Source organism: Nesoenas mayeri (genome assembly GCF_963082525.1).
Source record: "Nesoenas mayeri genome assembly, chromosome: 15".
NCBI classification, from domain to species: domain Eukaryota; kingdom Metazoa; phylum Chordata; class Aves; order Columbiformes; family Columbidae; genus Nesoenas; species Nesoenas mayeri.
This window is the reverse complement of record NC_137559.1, coordinates 3,245,101-3,267,669: the sequence shown is the minus strand read 5'-3', so window position 1 is coordinate 3,267,669 and position 22,569 is coordinate 3,245,101. Positions and strand designations below refer to the sequence as shown.

The window sequence follows — 22,569 nt, the reverse complement described above, 5'->3', positions numbered from 1 at the left end:
GAGAGACAGAAATAAACCACTCCAGCTACCTGCTTAGCACACACTCCACTGGTCAAAGTACCAACAAGTGCTCTGTGAAGCACCCTCTGCTCTGCCTACGGTAACGGATATTACCAGTTGCCCCATCAACAGGGACTTTCAACGCTAAGTCCATGTCATCAAGCATGATTAATAAAATTTACGTTGTTGTATCTCCCAGATCATCACAGTGAAGACAAATATTTCGTGTGATGTCTTGGTTCCTAATGAAATGAACGGGAATTTTACATTAGAGTAAACAGAAATCTAAAGGTTGATTTGCAAGTGGCACAGTGATATATCTCTTGTGCTGACTTTCCAAACTGTTTGACACTAAACTGCTTTTTGGCTTTGGAAATTCTCCAGGTAAACATCAAAGGTATTAGGGCTTCTAGGCCATTACGTATTCCCTTTTCACACCTTAGATAAATTAGCAAATGTTATAGAATCGGAACAGTTTGAGTTGAAGGGCCCTCCCCAGCTCCCCCAGTGCCACCTCTGCCATGAGCAGGGACATCTTCACCAGCTCAGGTTGCTCAGAGCCCCGTCCAGCCTGGCCTGGGATGTCTCTAGGGATGGTTCATCCACCACCTCTCTGGCCAACCTGGGCCAGGCTCTCACCACCCTCAGTGTAAAAGATTTCCTCTTAAGCTAGGAGCAACAATTCAATTTCTAATTGTTATGTACTAGGACTGTCACGGCAAACGTTATTTGAAGTTACAGAAATTTTGTTTCTATTTACCTTGTATCCTTGGTTAATACCATTGATGAACTGCTGGGGTGGAGGGTTCCAGAAGAACTGGATGGTTGTGGAGTTCACGGCTTCGACTTGCACGTTCTGCGGTGGAGCTGTAGGAACTGCTCCCACATAACAGAGAGGGAAACAAAACAAAACAGCGGAGGATGGATGAGAGGACAAAAGAGAAAGATTACTACAGAAGCTATTCAGTGCCACTTGTGAGTCTCTAAGTAATAACAACCTTGAGAGAAGGATGCACTTCTTGTGAAACAGTCACCAGCAATGATTTGGAAAGAAGGGTAATTGGGTTAATTTTTCATTCTGTATTGGAGATTCTTCCAGGGGAGGGGATAAAATGATTTCTGTAGCTTATTATTCCACAGATGAGTTCCTCATAAAGACTTGAGACAGACGCTAAGTAATGAACAGGTGAACACATCTCTTTCAATTACCCATGACTGCACAGAGAATGAACAGTTTCAGAGAGAAATTTCTTGAGTCTTCTAATACCACACAATTCCCTAAATCAGACAAGCAAACATGGAATCCACACAGTTAAGGTTCTAATTGTGCATTATAATCTGGCGACAGCATCTGTTTATTATTTACTGCTGCTTAAAGAATTAGGACCAGTCATACCACATGCAAGAAAGATTTTTCTTGGGAATTGGAGGTGTTCTCCTTTTATCTTGGTATGATACTCATTCACGTATATTGAATTGCTTATATACATTCTGAGGCAATACACCCTCTAATCTACTAAAAGTTGCATAAACATTTTATGCCAAGTATTTAATTAGACAGATGTTTTCTCAATACAAAAGAAAGCCAGGAACACAAAGGCACGCTGCCTTCAAACAACAAAAAAATCACACCTGAATATTTAGCTATTTAATATAGTGTCTCTTTAAGAAACTTCCAGGCTATTTCTTCAACTTATTGCTTTAGGATGTCATTTCTATAGTTCTCAGAGGAAAGGATACTAAGAGACAGGTCTATTTTTCTGAATTTGCCAAGCTTGTAACAAGTTTAAGAAGAAGAGTGATATTTGAGTATAAAAAATGGACTAGCACCCTTTGAATCCTATAAAATAAGTTTAATAAAGCTTCAAAAATATTACTATTGACAGTCATGTGCATTTGTATTCTACGAAAGAGGAACTGTCCACAAGTGGTTTTGAAGCAGGGAAAGCTTTGCTCCTTCTGCTTCCAGGGGAAAACTTTTACCAAAGGCCAATGACCTACGCTTCTAAAAAGTATCTGCAATTCCCACTGAGAAACGGTGGTTTGCTCCATACTTTTGTAAAACAGGTCACGAACTTTGAAAGCTTCAAAGTACTTTTGGAAGACGAGTCTTTGCACCGAGAAGAAATGGAGACATTAAGATCAGAAATGTTAAATGCACCACTTATTTGGAAGAGATATCAAGGGGAATGATTCTTAACTGGTGTACAAGTTACAGTGAGACTGTGGCCAAGAGGACAGTGCACAATTATCAAAGGCATCCACAACTTGGAAAAACCAACAGAGAAAAAAGGAGAAATGCTCAAAGATGTCAGGTTTGAAACGACAAGAACATCCATTTTCATGCCCTGTGTCACTAAAGCTCCCTCATATCTGCCGTGGCTCCAAAATTTAGCTCCGCACATTTTTTTCCTAAACCTCAGAAACTGCATATTACTTGGAATTTTCTTGCCCTAATTTAAAACCTGATGTCAGAATTTATGAACTATGCATAATTATTGAGTTCTAAAACCAGAATTTATCTGATACTACTCTAAATTTTCATTAGAATCTGGGCCCTTCTTCCTGCCATGTATCATAACTCCTCGTATTCTTTTGGAAGGTTATAATATTATCTTAATGATCTGTAGACATCATAAAGTTTTTGTAGTTAAGAGATTCACCAAATCATCCTGATATACAGTCATACGTTCATATATATTCAAGTCACTCTACAGTCACAATGAGTTGCTTTGGCTACATTCTGCTACTAAATGTACTTTTTCTTATTCATATTCTTTGATGAAATGGATTATTATGAGAGCCACAAGACATTTCAATTTGCTTTTGTGTGCAATACTTTGTATAATTAATGGTTAACATCAATAAGATTTTCTTAAAAATCAAAATTCTTACTTTCTGGCATATTTGCATATGCAGATATTGTAACTGCCAGAAATTTGTTATCGCAGAAGAAAATTGTATTAGAAGCCTTCAAGTTAGTTTGTTGACAGCAAGTCAACTGGATATCATTGATAGATTCATCTCTCTTTCCCAACATTGGACACTTTGAAGCTTCAGCTGGACGGGGCTGCTGGGCCACCTTGTCTAGACTGGGCTTCCGCCAAGAACCATTGGACCAGATGACCCTTGTGGTCCCACCTAGCCTGGTATTCAATGATTCTACAGCTCTCCACTCATTCCTCTTCCTTCTGTTGAACTGCTACATTACAACTCTTATTTATATGTGCTAGCTTGATTTTATAACAAAGTGATCATACAGAAAATCTACACATAACCCATATGCTGCCCACTGATGGCCAAATTTGAAGAAATGCAGAATTCTGGCAGTGGTAGGAAGAGGCTGTTTTTCCCAGAGCCTAAGAAACACATACAGGTGACCTGAGAGCCACCAGTAAAACCAGTGCCAGCAGGACACTCCCACTGCCTTTATCATTTTCCTGAAACACGTATCAGCATGCACATTGCTGCTGTGTTTTGTGAGCATCATCTTCTTTAGTGTAGGATCCTACGGTTGCCTGTACAATAAAGAGCAAATTTCCAGTGATTTCAGTATCACAAGGATTTTATTCTAAGGGTCTGATTAGTCTTTTAGATACAATTCAAAATATTGCAATATTTTTCCGAGAGGGGAAAAAGCCTGCATCAGGAAGCTTCAAGTTCTCCTTTGCAGTACTTACAGTCCTCAAAACAGCCCAGGCAAACACTAGGGGATAAGCATTAGTTCTTGCTTTTAAGAAAGAGAAATAGTCTTCTTTCATTAGGAGATAATTTCCTGAAAGAAGAATAAACCATCGCGGCACAAAAAGTACCCGCTACAAAAAGAAAAATGGTAAAAATAATGAACAGAAAACATCAGTCTTTTAGAATGTTAGAAATAATGATTTATATCACAATTCCTCTTTGGACATCTTTATTGAAAAATCAACATCTGCATCTCAATGGATGCATTTAGAAGATGGAAAGAACGTGATCCATCTGATATTCATAAGCTTAATTATACTGCAGAAGACATAATATAATACATTATTATATTTTAATCAGTCAAATATTAGCATTATAATCTTAAATTTACTTCAAAGTGCCAGTATAAAGTTCTCCTTTTATGTCCTGATATTAAAGGTTTCCCTGGATACCTGAACAGTTTTGCATTAAAAAAGTTTGACAGAAGCTAAATCAGAATTGACCTTCTGGTCACTTCAAAACTCAAATACTTTCCCAAGATCATGAAACTGTGACTGTCCACATAAAGAATTTTCTAGTTTAGTGGTCGATATCCATCCTCTTCCTACAAGTTTCTTGTTGTCGAGCAGTAAAAAAGCCACCAATAGGTGTTTCAAGAGTAATCCCCAAACATTTACATGCTTAGTTTTTAAGCCTGTTCTTCATCATGTTTGCAAGTATTCCTAAACCATCTCACAGGGGAGACCCATCTGGGAGTCATCTTGGAATTACAGATCAAATTGGTCAGACAAAATCAACTGTTACTTTCTTCCCAATAAAGTTCACGTGGTTGGAAATCTGTTAAGAGCTCAGCCCCCGGGACTGCAAGTTCACGCACAGCATTCCGAGCAGAAAAGGTCATGCAAGCACTCTAGATAAAAGCCATTAAAAGGGTCTAGCTGACGAGATAATTGAGAGAAGGCATTAAGGGTAAGCATGTGTACATGTAATGATTCTTTCTCTAGCTATGTGCAAGTAACATGTAAAGCCCACAGAGATTCTGACAGCCAGACTACTGATCTTAAATACAGATCTTCGACAGAGGCTTGTAGAAAAGTCTCCTACTCCTCTGGAGCTCCTGACCTTTGAGGTGGCAGCTTCCACGTCTCAATAAGTCAGGCTTGGGGAACTGCAGGTTTTTCCTCTAAACAATGATTTGGTTGTTCCTTTCAGACACTGGCTGGAGGTGCTGAGCTGCACATCCCCCATAGGTCTTTATTAAGACATGGGGTGTGGAGGCCTCACTGAGGCAACTGCTGATTTCTCAACCTTTGTGAAATCATTTAAAATAAAAAAAGGCAGTAGATGGCAAATGACGCCTAACGGAGATAAAGCTTAGAGATACAAAATCCAGCCACTGTAACTCCAACCAGCTCCTGCCCAGGAGCAGCTGGGCCAAACGTGGCCATGGATGCTTCGAGGCTGTTGGTACGTTCCCAAAGGAAGGGAATGGGCATCTTGAGGATCGTTTTGCCAAGAAAGCCTGAGGGGAAAACCAAGGGAAACCTCTTTTCACTGAGATAAAATTGAATGGTTGGAGAGGACACTTCTTATTCAGAGAATCCTTTTGCAAGACTATTTCCTACACAGAGTAGGAAGTTTCCAGCCAAGTGGGTTTTCTCCAGTTCTTCTGTCTCAGTCCTTATACATTTCCTCAATTCACCTTCTACTGTCTGAGGAACAAACTACTTTGGACCTGGCTGAACAGACACATTGTGCTTTTATCCTTCACACCACGATGGCTCATTTAGTCTGGTGACTCTTCCACTCTTTTATTCAGGAAAGGCCTTTCGCTCAGATTTTCCTGCCCTTTCAAGGTGTCCACGCACAGCACAGAAGGGAAAATAAAACAATATCAAACTACGTGTTGAGACCTATGAACTTTAGGACATAAGACTGGCTTTTGGGATAGGCATCAAAAGTACGAAATAGCACCTAAAGTCGACACAGAAGTTGGTTAATGTCAATATAAGGAGCCTAATGAAAGCTGTATCTCTTATGAATCTTGCCTTACCTAAATCTAAGGAGTGAAGGGAGTATTTCACAGAGAAAGAAGTTCAGAAGCATTTGTGCTAGTGAGATAAAAGGGACAGACCCAGGGTAAAAGATGGAAGCTTCTGCTTTCTTAAAGCAGCCTGCAGGAAAAGGTAAACACGTCCAATATTACAGAGCAGAGACAACAACACCACCGTCCAGAAGGATGTTTATACATCTCACAAAGCTACTCTTATATGAAAAGGCATTGGGAAACTTCAGTTTTTCATATGGCAGTGAAAAGACCTGCAGGACACTGTTTAAATAAGTAAAAATTGCCCTATGCAGAAGGCTGGCACAAATCCCTGTGAAAAGTAACATCAAAGTAAGGAACAGCTGGAGAAACTCTGATGAAGAAAGATCTATATATACCGAGCATCAAAGGATTAGGCTGAATATCACTCTGAAAAGACTTTCAAGATTTAGAGACAGTCAAACTGTCTGACCCCAGTGCTAGGATGTTCAGTGCTTTGCCAGTAAGTCTTTCTGACATTTCATCTGACTGACATTATGTGCCAGTTTCTCTACAAGTTTAGATCTTCCAGCATCTCGTGAGTTTGGCTACAATCAAGTTGATGATTTTCAAAGAGCTTTGAGTAGCTGATTAGTTATCAGTGGCTAAGGCAATGCCAGGGGACTAATAAGGGATTAATAGACCGGGTTCTGGTATAAATCCACAGCTTATATGGCGGGTTGATATACCCTGTGACAAAGGTGCCAATGGGCTGATCTGCTCCTGCCAATGGGCCGAGCTGCTCCCGGTGTTCATCTCCTGCCAGGCTCTGACTGCATCGCACGCTTGATTAATATGAGGTGTTTCAGGTATTTTTCATCTGCAGACAGACAGGTTCTTGCCAGCATAGCTCACATCATTTAAAGCATGTCAGAACAGAGGCGGCGGTGGTGCTAGTATGAGAGGGGGATGGATGGGAGTGTGTGTCTTTGACATTTATCTCTGCTCATATTAAAATCAGAATATGATTTACAAGGTGGTTTTACACGTGGTCTTTTCTTACTCCTGCTGGTTTGGTTTAGAAAGGACATTCCAGAGCAAGAAACAGCCACTGGCTTGTCCTGACATTTCCCAACCGCAAGGAAGACAAAGGAGCAGAGTTTCGGACAGTGGTGCACGGCATAGGGAGACCTGATATTAACCCAGTTTCAAATGACACCGGTACCAACCAGCCTCCCATTGCAACTGTAAATGCATAAAATCTTCAAACTGTTTTTAGAACAGACCAACTGCACAGAAACCCAGCAAGGCATTCATTAGGAGATGGCAGTGTTTGTGAAACAGGTATCTACTGCTATTATTAAATACAGATTAAAAAATAAATAGGAAATATCCAGGTTGTCTTCTTTAGCTATCCACCATTGAACACTTAGGAACTACATGAAGACAAACAGGCCAATGTAGGTTGTCCTGCAGTCTAAACACTTGCTGAGTAATATGAATGCAGGGCTAACTACACTTAATTTCTAACAGAGGATTTATCTCCTTATAAATGACAACAGACAGCCAATCAATAAAGGATGATAATAACAGCACATAATACCAAGGGAAATTAGAGTCAATTGCAGGGTTTAAGAAAAAGAGTGTGAAGTCCAAACCTGTGTCTTAATAGATGGAAGGTTAAGGTGCTATGATAGCTTAAAATGTGCAAATAAACAAAGTAATGAATTACAAGCATATTCACAAAAGAGATTAAAATTCTGTGTGCAAACCAATTCTCAGCAGAGATCTGGTCTTCAGTGGGACGCAAAACATTAATCCTGGCTGCAAGGAGAAGACTTTAAGAGAAACGTTTCAAGGTCTGCTATAAATACTTCCAGAAAGAGGCTGAGTGTGCCTAGACTCGTCTAAATTGTGAGACTTTATATGCCCTAAGACAAAATATGGATAGCTTCCTTTTTTAATTGTTGTGGTTAATTAGTACTGCATATGAATAATCTTTTCTTAAAGACCTCCCTACACCTGAAACTGTATCTAATCATGTTATAATGTGCTCCTAGTAACAATTAACAAACAACTACATATTCTTCACCGATTGTAAATTAGCTGATATACTGTAAAACTGTAAGTTTTAAAAATAGTTTAATTGTTTTATGACTGATAAACCAATAAAGTAGAGACCATGGACTGTCCAGTGCTCAGAATCCAGCACAACCCTGCAATTATGGGAATATATGAAAGCTTTAAGGGCCTGGTACTTAATTATCCTATGGGTTTCTATACCAATCTAGAGGTGTAAACATGCCTTAGACTGGCTGTAAAAAGTAATTACATATCCTTTTGTTGATGTAATTTATATTCTTCTTAAAGCACTTACCAGAAAGGCGTGGAGGAGCTGTAGCATAAAAATTAGGGCTTTAAAGATCATTTTATCTTCCTCTTTGCAAATGTCTGCACCATTCCTGAAATGTCTCAAAGCACACTTTCTCCACAGGCTGTATTTCTCTTCCTACAGTTCCCTTTCAATTTATTCCATACTTCTAAAGCAAGATATTCTGTGACTATCAGAACTAATGCAGTTAGTTTACTCAACTTTTGTTTCCCATATTGCACATGTGGCTTATTGCATATCTTGACCACAATAAACCCAATTTCCTACCACATTCTTTTTGACTCTCCTGTCAGAGTAACCTCAGTCCTTGCCTATAAATTCATTTCACAGGACCCCAGATCTTTTCAGCATTTATTTCTCTGACCATGGCTGATTGCAACCTGCGAGTACGGTAACATGGCAAAACATAAGGATCAAAAAAAAAGAGGTAATTTTTGAATTTACTCACAGCTTTTCCTACAATGGAAATAGCAGTAGAGTCTTGTCTTGTTTCTACTTAGGAATTTGAAATTTGTAGGTATTTCCTACCCCAAGCTATCAAATTTGACTGAACAAGTTGTTAGGTGGGACTATCAGAGAGTGCATCTCTTCCTTAGGAAGCTGTGCTATAAACTGTAATTATAAAAGGATATATTGGTCCAATTTGCTCACCTCCCTGCAAAGTGTACTCTGTCACAGGTCTGCTGAATGCTCCCAGCCCCGCTCCATTGTAAGATGCCACCTGGATTTCATACTGGGTCCAAATGATCAGGTCTTTCACTAAGCAGTAGTTGATTTCTGCACTGGTGATGTTCTTATACTGGTATTCTCCAGGGAGGCCGGACAGGCGATACCTACCGCATGGGAAGAAAAATCGGCTGGTTAATTAGATGGTATCAATTATAGCAAATATCCTGACTAGCAAAACCCTTCCCTTGTGAAGAGGCAATATGCAAACTTTTGCAGCAGAATTATACAAAGAATAATGAAAAATAATCAGAAACAACAGACTAACTCCTGATAAGACCGTATCACGTTTGACGGCTATAATATTTATAATCCGATCTCACTGAGATTACATGCTCAGGGCTAAACAAAACGGATATTTTACCCTGTTTTATGGTTGCAGAAAAATTACAGCTTTTTAAATGTGGCTTGTCTAGTAAAAGCTGTGATTTAGTAGAAAAAATAGCCCAGATGTGATTTTTATCAGGGTGCTGCTGTAAATCAGCTTGAGGAATGTTTTTTTCCTTCTCCCCTGAAATCTGAAAAGGAAAGAGCTCGGAGGGCTCTGACCTTCTAGAGCCTCAGGAATTGCCATCTCTGGCTTCCCCCAGGATTTACTTCACAGTATGATTAAAATAAGGGTGGAATATATTGGAGAATTGAGGTTTGGTTAAGCATCGGGATTCCAGAAGGGCTGTACCAACTACGGATGGGTGGTAAACATCCTGCCAAACTTTCTGCTGAAACATGGGAAGCTGAAATACTTCATTTCTTTTCCCCTGTAAAAACTCTTCTGCAGAAAACACAGCCGCTTTGATGTGTCTCTTTAGGCCAAGAAATTATGGAGAAGAATTAAATTATAGGAAACAAACCTTGCAAATCGGTGAATGTGAATAATAGTTTGTTTTCCTTCCTTTAGGAAAATGGCACAATGGGTGCTTACAATAAGCTAATTCCCAAAAAAACCCCAGAAAAACAGAGACCAAGGGGCACATTCTGACTCCATGAAAATGACAAATATGGAAACATTCATATTTTTATTCACCACACAGCTTTTACGCACTCTTATTCATCTTTTGCTTCACAGTAATCACCAAAAGCTTATTGACACAGAACAACTCCATTGACATCTTACAGTCTGATTTTGAATTCATCTAAATTAAACTGGTGCGATTTCTACAAATAGACAACTTGCTCATGTATTTCAGCCACAGATTTTTGTCCCAAAGTCTTCTTGTAAAGAGATCAGTTCTTAATCACTGACAGCCCCTCTCTATTTGCTGCTGCGGAGCTGCTTGCCTGCCCGTATTTTGGCATACTTAATATTTGTGATGCTACAGTGGTGTGATTCCATTTATGAAATACAAATGGAAATAAGGAATTATCAGCCCTCAGCTGAGTGTATTGAGTGTCTTGATCTTTTTCTAAATTATGCAATATCTGCCTTTTTTCCTTTCTTTTCCTTTCTTTTGTCTTCTGTGAAGGTTGTGTTCTTGGCAAAGCCATTTCTTTGTGCAGCAGCATTGTGTCTCACACCTAGCAGACAAGGTGTAGAGTGCTCCTGTGATTTAATCTCTTATGCCGTTAGCATGGCACCCTTCTAAATACAACACTGCCAGCGAGAAAAAGGGCAGAGGAAGGAGGCCAGTTCAGAAATGTCATGTCTTCATGATTTTTCTCACCATGGACTTTGATGTATACCCCATATGACTTGTGCAGCGCACCTTCCCTTTTAAAGATCAGGTGTTCCATCAGTTTAATATCTTGCGTGTCTTGAGTACTGGGTCTCTGGGATGTGTGGTGGTTTTCATTTTGTTATACCCTAATTCTACAGAAAACAGTGCAGGAAGACTTTCCTTCAGCGCACCTTGCTGTGACCACACAATTTAACTTGGAGGAACAGGCTGGTTTATTACCTGGGACAGTTGTGCTTTTATATGGTAATCTTAATTTCCTGTTGAATAAATGGTTTCTTTGCTTTGTAGTCAAGACAAAACATGAAGACATCAAAAATGTTCACAGACTGAGCATAATGAACATGATCACTCTCTATTAAAATGGAAAGAGATGTTACGATGAGGACAGGGATCAATTATACTGATAGCTGTTGTAGGAAATACTTAAATTAAACATTATTGAAAATGCTACGTGGACAAAACAGAACAGATTGCCAGAAGCAGGAAGCTACGGGATTGCTTTCTCAAAGGACTGAATGCTGAGATTGGGTAAGACTCACTGGGAATAGTTAAGGACCTGATCTTATCATTGAGTAGACCATTTTGAAGGAAAGAACTGTGCAAACAACACTTGTAGCCTGTGCAAACAGGTACCCAAGTCTCACGACAAGATTCTAGCTAGAGACAGAAGTTAAAGCACCTTTTCCCACCTGTCGCTGATGACTGGCACAGCTTTCAAACTGAGTCCTGCTCTCAAAACCGCAGGCGCTTGCACAAGGGGCTCAGCGCTGTAACGGGCTCTGTGCAGGTGACAGGGGGATGAACAGACCCCAGCTCTGCCTGCACAGAGGAGGAGCTTTCCAGCACTATTTCGAGAGCTCACCAACCCTCCTAACGCCACAAAAGCATTTCCATCCATGCCAGCACGAACACAGCACGAACAGGATGCTGGCATTAAAACAGCAGCGTTTAGTTATCTTTTAGCAGGTCTGGAGGACACTATACTAAAAATGTCAGCAGCTTGCCTACAATAGGCTGTAACAATCACTTGGAAATATGTCAGTGGTGGCGCAATGCTTGGGAGTTTCCCACAAAACCTCTAATTTAGATAATGCCTCCCTTCCTAAAGGCGTGGCCGTAGCTGGCTGGTAGCACTACAGGATATGTAGGATGCCAAATGAGCAAGTAAGTTGTAGCTGAATTGGGTAGGAGTGAATAACTGACACCCAAAAAACTATAAAAGCCTCTCAGTGCGGCAACAGCCTTTCCAACACAATCAATCCTGCGTAAGCAGAAAGACTGGGTGTATTCAGGATTCCCAGCTACCTGCCTGAATCTGTTTCTCACTAATAAATACAGATGGGGCTGAATTTTACTCAAATGACTGATTTTCAAAACCAAATCAAGGTCTGTCATGAAGCATCTGACCTGTCACTCCTCCTCTCCATTTTGTTTGGCACAAACCTTACGTTTATTGATTCTATTCTTGCTCTTCCACACTGTAGGAACCCTGTTGTGTCTGTAATAAATTTAATTAACCTTTCTAGCAGGAAGTTAAGATTGTAATAAGCAAATCTGCATCGGCAATGCATAGTTTGCACTGTACCAACTTCCCATGTGAACACTTTTAGTACTCGGCGCTTCGCTTCACTTTGAAAATGGAAAAAAAAAGCCACCTGGATGTTGAGAGTCTCCATAGGGAACACAAGTCCACCCAGGCAGTGTGTTTGGAGTGGCTAAGAGACCCCAGCTCACTGACTCCTATAGACAGGCTAGAATTTAAGTGTCTGCGCCCTTCTGGCCATTTGAACGAAGACATTTTCTACATCTGTAATAAACCAGGGCAGTCACAGCATTTGTAAATAATAACTAATATACTTCATGGAACCAGAAACAGTCTCTGACACACTCTTGAGTCACACCATTCTGAGCTCCCTCATGCACACATGGATTTATCTGCACACTTTCCAGGTTCGGAAATCACTTACCTTAGGATGTAGCCGTGAAGAACCCCGTTGTGTTCGCTCTCGGGAGGAGGTTGCCACTGGACCATGATGGACTGATTGGTGCGCCCACTGGCCACTATGTTTTTAGGTGGGGCGCTGGGGGGCTCCTCAGGTAGCATCAACCTAAGTACAAAAGCACATGATGGAGGTGGGTGTTGAAATAAACGATAGGTAACACTTCTATATCAGGTATCCACTCCATGTGAACCGGTTTCGTTTATCAAAGTCTGATAACTAGAAAGAAATATAAAGCTGATCAAAATGCTGAAGACATGCATGAAATAGTTACAACAAATCAACATAATAGGAAACCAGTTAAGCAAGCAACAAGACAGACAGCTGAGGTAACCTTATTCTCTCTGAACCACCCAGGCTGCTACAACTCTTTAAAAAGATTACAAGCCTGAATGAGTTAGAGCTCAGGTCCAGTGTCTGTGACTCCTTCCAAATTGTTTCTTTCAGCTCTTTCAATATTTTTCATATCAAACTCCTACACTTTGAAAAAGCCATTTAGAGTTCAGCTGTTCTGCAATTCAAGCTCACAGCAAGCTTTGGTTCACAGAAGAAGGGGGATGCATTTGAAACTAAATTTGATGAAGCCATCCTTCTATGTCGCATCTGGGTGAATTCCAGAAGTGACATTGTAATGATTGGGTGAATGCTGTGCTCCTTCCCAGGCTAACTCCTGTAGCTCAGCACTAGAGCAAAAATATGTGTCCAAGATTCTGCTCAACCAATCCTCTAGAAATATGAGGGCACCTCTCCCATCACGTTTTGATATCCTGCATCGCCTAATTGCCATTATCGCCAATTACTGACAGCTGCAGAGCACTCTCCAGAGCCCTGGGTAACGTGAACTTCTCCATCCTCCAATTGCTGTGCAAAAGATAATTGTATTTTGTTCATTCGCAAACAATCAGCAGTTTTTTCTCACAATAATTCTAGGTTATTGTACCTTTAGTACACAGGCAATTAATTTTTACTGTACCTGCTGGTTTCAGAGCTGTACTGGCCCTTCCCCACCTGGTTCACTGCACACACCCTGAACTGGTAGGTTCGGGCTGGCGTTAGTCCGCTCACAGTGACACTGGTCATCTTTGGGTCAAGATTGGAGAGGTGAACCTTCCAGGGAGAATCTGTTGGAACAATTTACACGTCAAAAGGATGGAAGTGCTTGTTAAAAAGCCCTGAAGAAGTGAGAAAAACGCCGCTGACTGCTCAGAGCTCTTTGTGCCTGTTTTCCTCAGAGGAACTTTGGGAAGAAGTTTCTTTTCAGCAGCGGAAACCTTCCTGTCAGCCCACACGGTTATGCAGATTGCACATTTGTCTACTGGAAAGTGATGCTGCACATGTCATGGCGTAATAAATAAAAACTATATTCATTAACATTTTAATAAAAGAGGAAACAAGCATGATAAAGACAGATGGGCTGTGTATTTCACAACCCATCTGTTTGGCAGGCCATTACACCACCACACCCATGAGTGGCTCTGCTGGAAGGACTCTAATGAAATTCAGAGTCAGTTTGGAATATCTTCCTACCCAGCTTGCAAGCAGGTGTAGAAGCGTGACTCTCTCTGCCAAATCAGCCCTTTGCTGTAAGACCTGAGAAAGCTTCTGCTGCAAATTCTACATGTCTGCAATTCTTTTTGTTCTAGAGAGAGTATATGGCATTTGGTTTAATTTCCCAGGAAGATTCTTTGGTATAAACAGCCCTGGCAGGAGTATAAACCCCTCGTTGTCAGTTCACACACTTGACATACCGAGCTCCTCTGCTGCCCAAATTACATTTTCAAGTTTTCAAAGAGGTCAGCAACGAAACATGTTGAAAATTAAATATCTTGACTTCTTTTCTTCCTAGCCTGGCGTCGCATATTCTCCCTGAAGCCATGACTGCAATCGTCAGGGAGAGGTGACATTTGGTCTGTGTTGCAACAGTACAACAATGGAATCGGCCAATTTAACGATTTGTTCAGTTTTTAAATAATACCAGCTGTTTTCATGCTCCTTGCTCAAAATTACTAACACTTCTGGAAATTACCGAGGAGCGAGCAGTAGATTTTGGCAACGTCGCTGTGCACGTTGCTCAGCAGAAGTGCAGTGCAGCTCCTGGCAGGTCACCGAGACGTCTGGCTGAAAATGAAGATTAGATGTCCCAAATGTGGAAGGCTGCTAAACTTCACACCAAGATGTAAACCACTAATTCAGCGCTTTTTTTGGCACATTCCTTAGCAAGTTTAAGTCCTCCGGGGCGTGATGCCAGTTGGGCTACAAACACTGCGTCTTTGAATTATTGAAAGTATATTTTTTCCAGTAAAGGCTTTCTGAGAACAAAGACCTTTTTTTAACAGGAAAAATGACACAGCAGAATAGTGGGAATGCTGGGGAGGGACATTTGCGCAGCAGTCAAGTTCCATCCTTGCCAGTTGTTGCTGATTTACCAACAGTGAGTTCAGCTGCAAGATCTTGATAGCAATTCATATTAGTGGAACAACTTTTAGAAAGACCTCAGAGAAAGCACTTTATGCTATCTAGAAAAGCACTGCTTAGGAGGTTTTTTGCACCCTAATTCCTTCTGAATTTTGCCAAGCTTCCCTTGAGACTCCACAAATGACTGTTCACCTCGTTACAGCCGGAGTGCACAAGAACAAATCAAGGTAAGCCCAAGTGAAGGTCTGGCTGACTTAGTACATTGCCCCAAGCAGCTTCCTGAGGAAAATGGAAGAGCAGACACCAACCAGAGAGTGAAATACCCTTGTATGAGCTACTTGGGTAGTGGTCCATTTCCTAGAGCACAGTTTCACTTGTTTACTGCAAGTGTAAACACCACCTGAGAGTGCTTAACCCAAGCAGCTCAATGTAGTGAGCAGTTTGATTCAACAACAGGGCCTATTAATCTCTTTAGCACCTTGGGGCTTTGCTCTGTTTATATGCTGCATCTGTAGAATACTTTATTTATTCTTTTTCCTCTCCTGGTGCAAGATAAAAGATCTGGCAAGAAGAGAGATTAAACCGAAAACTAATATAAACGAAGCTATTCATCTCCTGGGCACCCTGATTCGTAAAGGAAAGCGGTTTGGGGAGGATTTGCTTGCTCACGGAGCGGTGGATACACTGAGTGTGCAGAGTATCTTTCAAATTTAAATGTCAAGTCTTTTTTTTGACAATCAATAAACTAAACATTTCGAAAGGCTGTTCTCCTTCTGTAACACAAAGTAAACCCCAGAATTGTACACAGAAACGCATTTTACCGTAGAGAAGGGTAATTCTGCCATCGGAAACAGGCCATAACGTTTTGAGCGCTCTCTTCTCCTCGAAGACGACTGACACTCGCCTGTCCCAGGAAGCCTGGAGAAGCTCCATGGTGATGAAAGACTTGCCAGGTCAAACTATTAAATAAGCCTCCGTTAGATTGAACAGACTGTGCTAATCCTTCACTTAGCTTAAGCTGCCCAGCATGTACTCTGGGCTTTGCTTACTTGCTCTTCCACTGCAATTGCTGCTGTCTGAAAAACTTCCATGTTTACCTATCTATCATCTTAAGGATTTGGGGTATTTCAAATTAACTCTAATTGCCTCTCCGAGTGAATCTATTGGAAACAAAGAGTCTCACAGGCTACTCTCTGGTTTACAATATGATTTTGGGGAGGGGGAGGGGGGTTAGAAACGGCTTTTATTCTGTCAAGAATTTTTTTATGCACTTGTGATATGTTTAACAACATTAGTTACTCACCAAGAGGCATTTCTTCTCTATTTCCCTGCCTACCTTACAATTCAAGCATTAATTGCAAATTCCTCAAAAATCATTTCTAATTTCATATTACAGATAAGATCTATTGCAGAAAGCTGAGTTTTGGAGCACATTTCCATCTCCTCCCTTCTCCAGGGGCCTTTGCACAGACAGTACTGTTGCAATTTGCTGTACTGCTGGAGTTTCCCAAATTCACCTTTCAAATCTTCATGACAACACAACACTGCAAAAAGTTCAAATACAAATGAAACGGCTCCTCTTTCGTTTGGCAGAGCTTCAACAAGGTCTAGCAATGGCCTGAGAAAAAGTATCTTTTAACCCTATCATGTATAGATCTGTGTCACAGCTGTAATGGACAATGTATTTTTACTTTGGTTTTTGCAAAGATTTATTAATGTGTTCGGTTTTTATCATTTGAATATTCCCACCTAATTCAGGATGACGATTCACATGCTTTAAGTCAAGCACATATAGATGCTTTTTACAGGAGCTTTTATTGTCTTCTCATTGGCACAATGTGGTGAATCCCAGTTCTATCATTACATCACACAGCACACATATCCCAGAATACAATAAAACAAAAATGGGCTTTTATCTTAATGGTACTCAGTAGAATTCTTGAAGTATTAATTCACTTCTTCAGTTAAAAGACTATACAGAATATTCTTTGATTAATCCCTAAAATCTAACCCTCTCTGGAATAAAATAAGGATAACCCCTTCTAACTCCATGAAGGTACTTCATTGAAATTCCTCGGTACATCGCAACAGGGGCTAAACAGCTCATGAAACATCCAAAAGTTACATTAGTGCAAACGACAGCAACGCATAGTACTATTTATTTGAAAATCCTGTTTCAGAGGAAGGTTCACATTCCTGGCTCTGTGTGGGCACAGATACTTAATGACTGTGTTTCCCTGGAACTATGTTTTACAAATTAGGTTATAAATTTGCCCTCAAATGTTTAGGGCCGTATGTCTCAAGTCACCCAAAGACACAGTCTGCTGCGAATACTTGTCATTTGAGAAATACCTCATTGTGCCAAATATATTCATTTTTAAAATTAGGTGAATTGGTGACTGGAGTTGTTCGTATTTCCCGCAATTTAAGTGCACGATGTATCACTGTTTTTCCCTTGAATTAAAATAAGGTTTTTACATCTCTTTACTGAATGGATATTAATGAAAAGGAGTTCTAATCCATGTCAGGTGGAGCGACACGCCTCTCTCTAATGCAGCCAGTAATTAGTCCCCTGAAATTTACACTCATTATTTTGAACGCTCTTCAGCTATTTTTCTGAAACAAATACTGTTATTATGTATTCATTTATGGTACGTCCTTCAAAAAGTACAGTGGATCCTAAAGCTATTAGAAAATTATTCAAAGCAAAACAGCTTAAAAAAAAAAGAAAGAACAAAACTAGGTTATGTTTTGGCACCTGTAACTGCAAAGCAAAACTCGTGCATTAAAACTCCACAGAAATAAGAACAAAGTCTCCTGCGCAGGTTTGCTAACTGGAAAATAAATCATAATTCTGATATCTCTTTATAGGTTTGGGTGTATGAAAGCAATGGGGGACTGGGGTGTTCTGCTGCACAGACGGGAGCCACAGAGAACCTGAAAGGACATTTTGTTTGAGAAGCGAAGGGAGATGCCGCACAGTTTTATCAGACAAAGTGCGCCTGCACAGGACCAAATGTCGGCTTTGTTCACAAACGCCACTTGGGACGGGGTGGAGACCAAGGGAAAGGTGGTGTTTTCCAAAGGAGCAGCATGTCTGGAGAAACTGAAGATTAACCGTACACAACTGAGATCAAAATAGCTCTGAAAAACAAACACTTTGAGAAAACAAAACAAGACAGTGAAAATATGCAGACATTAAAGTCAGCTTTCCAAAGCAAAGTCACTGCTGACGTTGTTCTGTTATTCTGTCAGCATCCATAAAGCTGAGCAATAATATATGGAATGAGAGAACACAGTAACAGTGAAATATTCAAGGGCTTAGACTCCTCTCTGTCCTACATCTATGAGTAACCATTCAGACATTGTACATAAAAGCAAAGTAAATAAAGATGAAGATGAGAACTGAAAGAACAGCAAGATCTAGGATATTTCTGGGAGTTAAGATGCTCAGTTCACAACAAACTCAGTCTCTGTTTGGCTTTGCAGCTGCAAGCTTGCTGAAGTACCTAGACCTATGATTTGTGATAATGAGTCTCTCAGTGGTAGATTGCAATGCCATCAGCCAAAGTTATTGGATCTATCATGGAGCGAGCAAGGGTTCACGGGATCCCGTGGAGTTCTGAGGCGCTGTCCACATGATTTCTGGAGAGCTGTTGTTGATTTTTGCTGAGCCTTCTACAAATTTCAGTGAATGAATTACAGCATTTTTAAAATCATGGCACATTTACCCCATTCCTATACTAGAAAAACTGCAAAGCATCCTTGCTAGAAAGGTACTTAAAGGCTTTTCAAACGTGAGCTGCCTCCTCTTTTGGTGACTCTTCCCAGTCAATGCAGCCCAAGGTGGGACCCAGGTGTGTAGGTTCTGCCAGCTCTGTGTTGTCCCTGTGTAAATACAGCTCTAGGATCTTTGCATCATGTTCCCAGGTTGGGAGTTTATTAGCTTGTCATTGTCAAACCACCGGGAAACACAGAACACAGGGGTAATGTCCCTGGGTGAAAGAACAGGTGAGGAAAAGCAAAAAGGCAGTTCCTGGCCTGTAGTCAAGAGGAGGGGAAGGAGAGAAGAGTGACAATGAAGAAGGTGACGATAAAAAGGTAGAGAGGAGGTGTGGGTGTAGAACACTGAATTTTGAGTCACTTATTACAGAAAGATCAGGAGTCTTTGCTCAAAAAGAACTGTTTTAAGGACAGCAGTCCTGGGCGTGACTTGGGATTTCTGCAAGGATTAGAAAACTGCACTTAACAGATGTCAAGATCATCAGTTCTGGGACCTCCACATCAAAAACTTGGGCACTCCAGCCTGCCAAAGCAAAAAGGTTGTATGTGATCTGAAGCTAAAGTTTCACCTCAAGCTCTCTGTGTGGCAAAACAAAACGCTGCTCTCTAGACAATCAGAAATCAGGACTGTTTCACATTCAGTTATGCAGTGGCTAATTTCCATGTGTCAGAAAAAGTGATGCTCTTAATTTTTTCATCAAGAATCAATTGTTAGGCTTGAATTTCCAGCTCCTAGGGTAATAGAGATTAGAAAGTATTGCCAAGGTGACCGATTACCATATAACCTCATCTTTCCATCAACTCCTAAAAAGGCATTAGCGATGTCCCTGAATAACCTTGCAAACTGAGAGCCAGAGAGGACCAGACATAGCGCATGACAAAACTGTGAGGAGCGGCAATTCACAACGACCAGGTTTGTAACCCATGAAGCGACATATTTGGATGGCTTACAGTTAAGCATCCTCAACCACCTACTTAAAAGAAGGGTGTAAAATGACAGCCTAGGGAAAGCGAAGAAAATATATGAACCCATAAACAGATAAGACAGTAGATCCTATTGACATCCAAGTTTGTTCCTCTTATTATCATGCTGCTTGCAATTTTCAAGTGAAATTGGGACTTTGAATGCATCAAGATATCTATGAAACCAGAGCAAAAGACAACAATGGGAAGAAATAAAATATGACTATTGCTGTTCACAGATGTCAAATCAAAGCACTGAGGAATAAGCTGTTGTGCCTCAAGTCTGGCTAGCAATGCTAGAGGGGAAACTAAGGCTTTCTTGTACAACAGTCTCAGTTTATCTCTGTCAACGTGCAAATACTTGAGCGTAAAACCCATGTTTTCTCCTTTGTGCACACTGTTTAGAAAACAACTGCAGTATCTTCGGTAGATCTGGTAGAAGGTGAGTCTGAAAGAAGGCTGAATAATTAAGATGAACATGAGCTTGAAACATATTTGACTTTACTCACTGTTCTCAGAGAGCTCAACCATGTAGTAGAGAACGGGGCTGTTTCCATCAAAGGGACGCACCCAGGAGAGCATCACGCTGCGGCTGTAGGACGAATTGAGAGTGGCCACAAGATTCTGAGGGGAATGAGGCAGCTCGCTGTTTGGGGAAAGCAAACGGGAGAAACAAAATAGCACAGAATAATCAATCTACATTGCATTCAGCTACACTCTTACAGGCAGTTAAAGGCACACGACGTCAGGCTTGTATGATGATAGATATAAAATGACCAGCAGTTATTGTACGATTAAATAAATCAAGGACATCTCTGAATTCTTCACAGTTTTATCTTATTTGGAAAAAACAAATTATGCTGGAAGTCCCAAGGCTGCTGCTTAGAACGGCAATGGAAATGTTGCTAAATGTGGGAAAAAGCCAATTTCCATACTGGTTTTGATTGAGACAAGTTGGTCAATACATTTCCTCTCTCACTTTTTTCCCTTCCTTATGATGATGTCCTAGCAATGTGACAGCGGTAATACATATAAACAGCTAAACACATGGGAGATATGATTTAACATGGATTTTTTCATACTCAAGGAAGCAGAAGACATTGACACTATCCATATAGAGTTACTAATCAAAATTACCATATGTATTCTTAGGCTGCAGAACAGCTTGATTTACTTGCAGATTCAGGCTTCTCCCGCCATGGGTAGAATCCTTCCTATAATAAGAATTTTTTTTGGAAGCACCCAAGTAGAAAACGTCGTGAAAATGCCTGCAGAAACCCCATGCGAACGCAAAATGAAGCATTAAAAACCAAAAATAAAACAGCAGCTCAATTAAAATGTGTAATTTCCACACATAAAGGCAATTTGTGGCAAAAACATTTCATTTGTGCTCATTGGCTACAAGTCGGAGGCTGAACAGTGCAGTGAGAAAACTAAGTCCTGCTACATCCCTTAAAGGCTGATCCATATTGAGCGATAAAAGCCTCTCAGCCATTATAATACATTAGAGCCCGAGTTCTACTGCTTATCACCCTGGTTCCTAAGGAGGACAAGGACCTCCGACAGTGAAGAAAAAGCAAGGAGGACCCGTTTTCACCCTTTCAATCTACTGCTCCTCCCAGGAAAGCGGAGGGTAACGCTTCCTCAGCAAGGACGACCGCTAATCTGCTCTGACCAGAGGAGAAAGCCTCAAGGGTACTTTATGTGCTTCGTTTAAAAACGTAGTAATTTCTGGTCGCAATGTATCATGCTAGTGAAGGCTTAGAGTTATTTAAAAACCACAATTCCTTAGCCACTTACAAAAGTAAATACGGACTCTGGCTTCGAGCCAGAACAATAAGTGGATTTGGGTATCTATAGGAAGATTCAGGAGCATATGGAGAATCAGAGAACAGTTTTATTATTTTTCTTTTAAAACCGTGTGTGCTTTTCTTTGCGTGTTTATGATGGAGTTAATGCCGAGGCTGCTGGAAGAGCTGAGGTGTGGCAAGAAAAACACACAGATGAGACGACACAGGTGGAAGATGCTCACCTGCCCACCTCTCTGTAGGCCAGAAGGGTTGATGCTTCCTAAGGCTAAACCTGAGACTCAACGTCTCGTCTCATCTCATTTGACTTTAAACGTCTAACCAAATTAGCAGCACGGTCACCCCAGGCTCTTTTTGTAGTAAACACGGAATGACACCTCAGGGTGCGATTCAGATCTTCATTAAATCATTCGCTCAAGATGTCTTGACTATGAGGAGTTTAGGCTGTGTTCTCACTTGGGCCAGGGCATGCAGCAACCAAGATCCAGACTTCTGACACACAGCCAGCGAAGCCATTGTCATTTTTAGGCTAGAAAAAGCATCAGGCACAGGAAGGAGCACGCGTGGGCCCGGCGAAAACGGATTTTGAACAGAGCACTGCAAAATTTGGGATGAACAAGTTTAGGGAAGAGGGGACCTGGAGACTGAGAAGGGCAGCCAGACTGCTAGAGAAAACGGCAGAATAAACCTGTAGTTTGAAAAGCGTGGAGTGAGGGTTGAAGATATGGCCGTTTACCCAGGGACTGCAGGAGTGTGGTACTTAATTTTGAATGAAACATTAAATTATAATAAACATTAAACCTCCACTACAATTCATCATTATGTCCGAAGCAAGCTGGTCGGAAAAGTGTTTCTGCGATTAAGCTGGCAAAGGAAATTACTGAAGGAAAGAGCGTGAAACGTCTTGTTGTGACGTGGCTCACGAAGTTCCAGCACCCGCTTCGTTTATCCCCAGGCCCCGTGGGGAAAAGCTCAGAGATGGGCTGTGGCTTCAGCTGCTTCCAGGAGACGATGCTCACACGGGGACCGATGTAGGAGGGACGGTTGAGGGGGAGCTCATGGCAAACTCACCTCCATGTAACTCCTTTTCTGGGAA

The 22,569-nt window shown here is 41.0% G+C and overlaps 1 protein-coding gene across 1 annotated transcript in view; it reads right to left on the bottom strand.

Annotated features, from left to right (window-relative positions):
* Positions 1-22,569, bottom strand: part of SDK1 (sidekick cell adhesion molecule 1) — a gene marked incomplete at its 5' end in the record, with an annotated part of 363,636 nt that overhangs the window by 101,880 nt on the left and 239,187 nt on the right. The window contains 5 exons of the mRNA XM_080353916.1: positions 761-876; positions 8,754-8,935; positions 12,472-12,612; positions 13,478-13,625; positions 20,175-20,311. Coding sequence (XP_080210042.1) covers positions 761-876; positions 8,754-8,935; positions 12,472-12,612; positions 13,478-13,625; positions 20,175-20,311 — 724 coding nt within the window. The remainder of the gene's footprint in view (positions 1-760; positions 877-8,753; positions 8,936-12,471; positions 12,613-13,477; positions 13,626-20,174; positions 20,312-22,569) is intronic.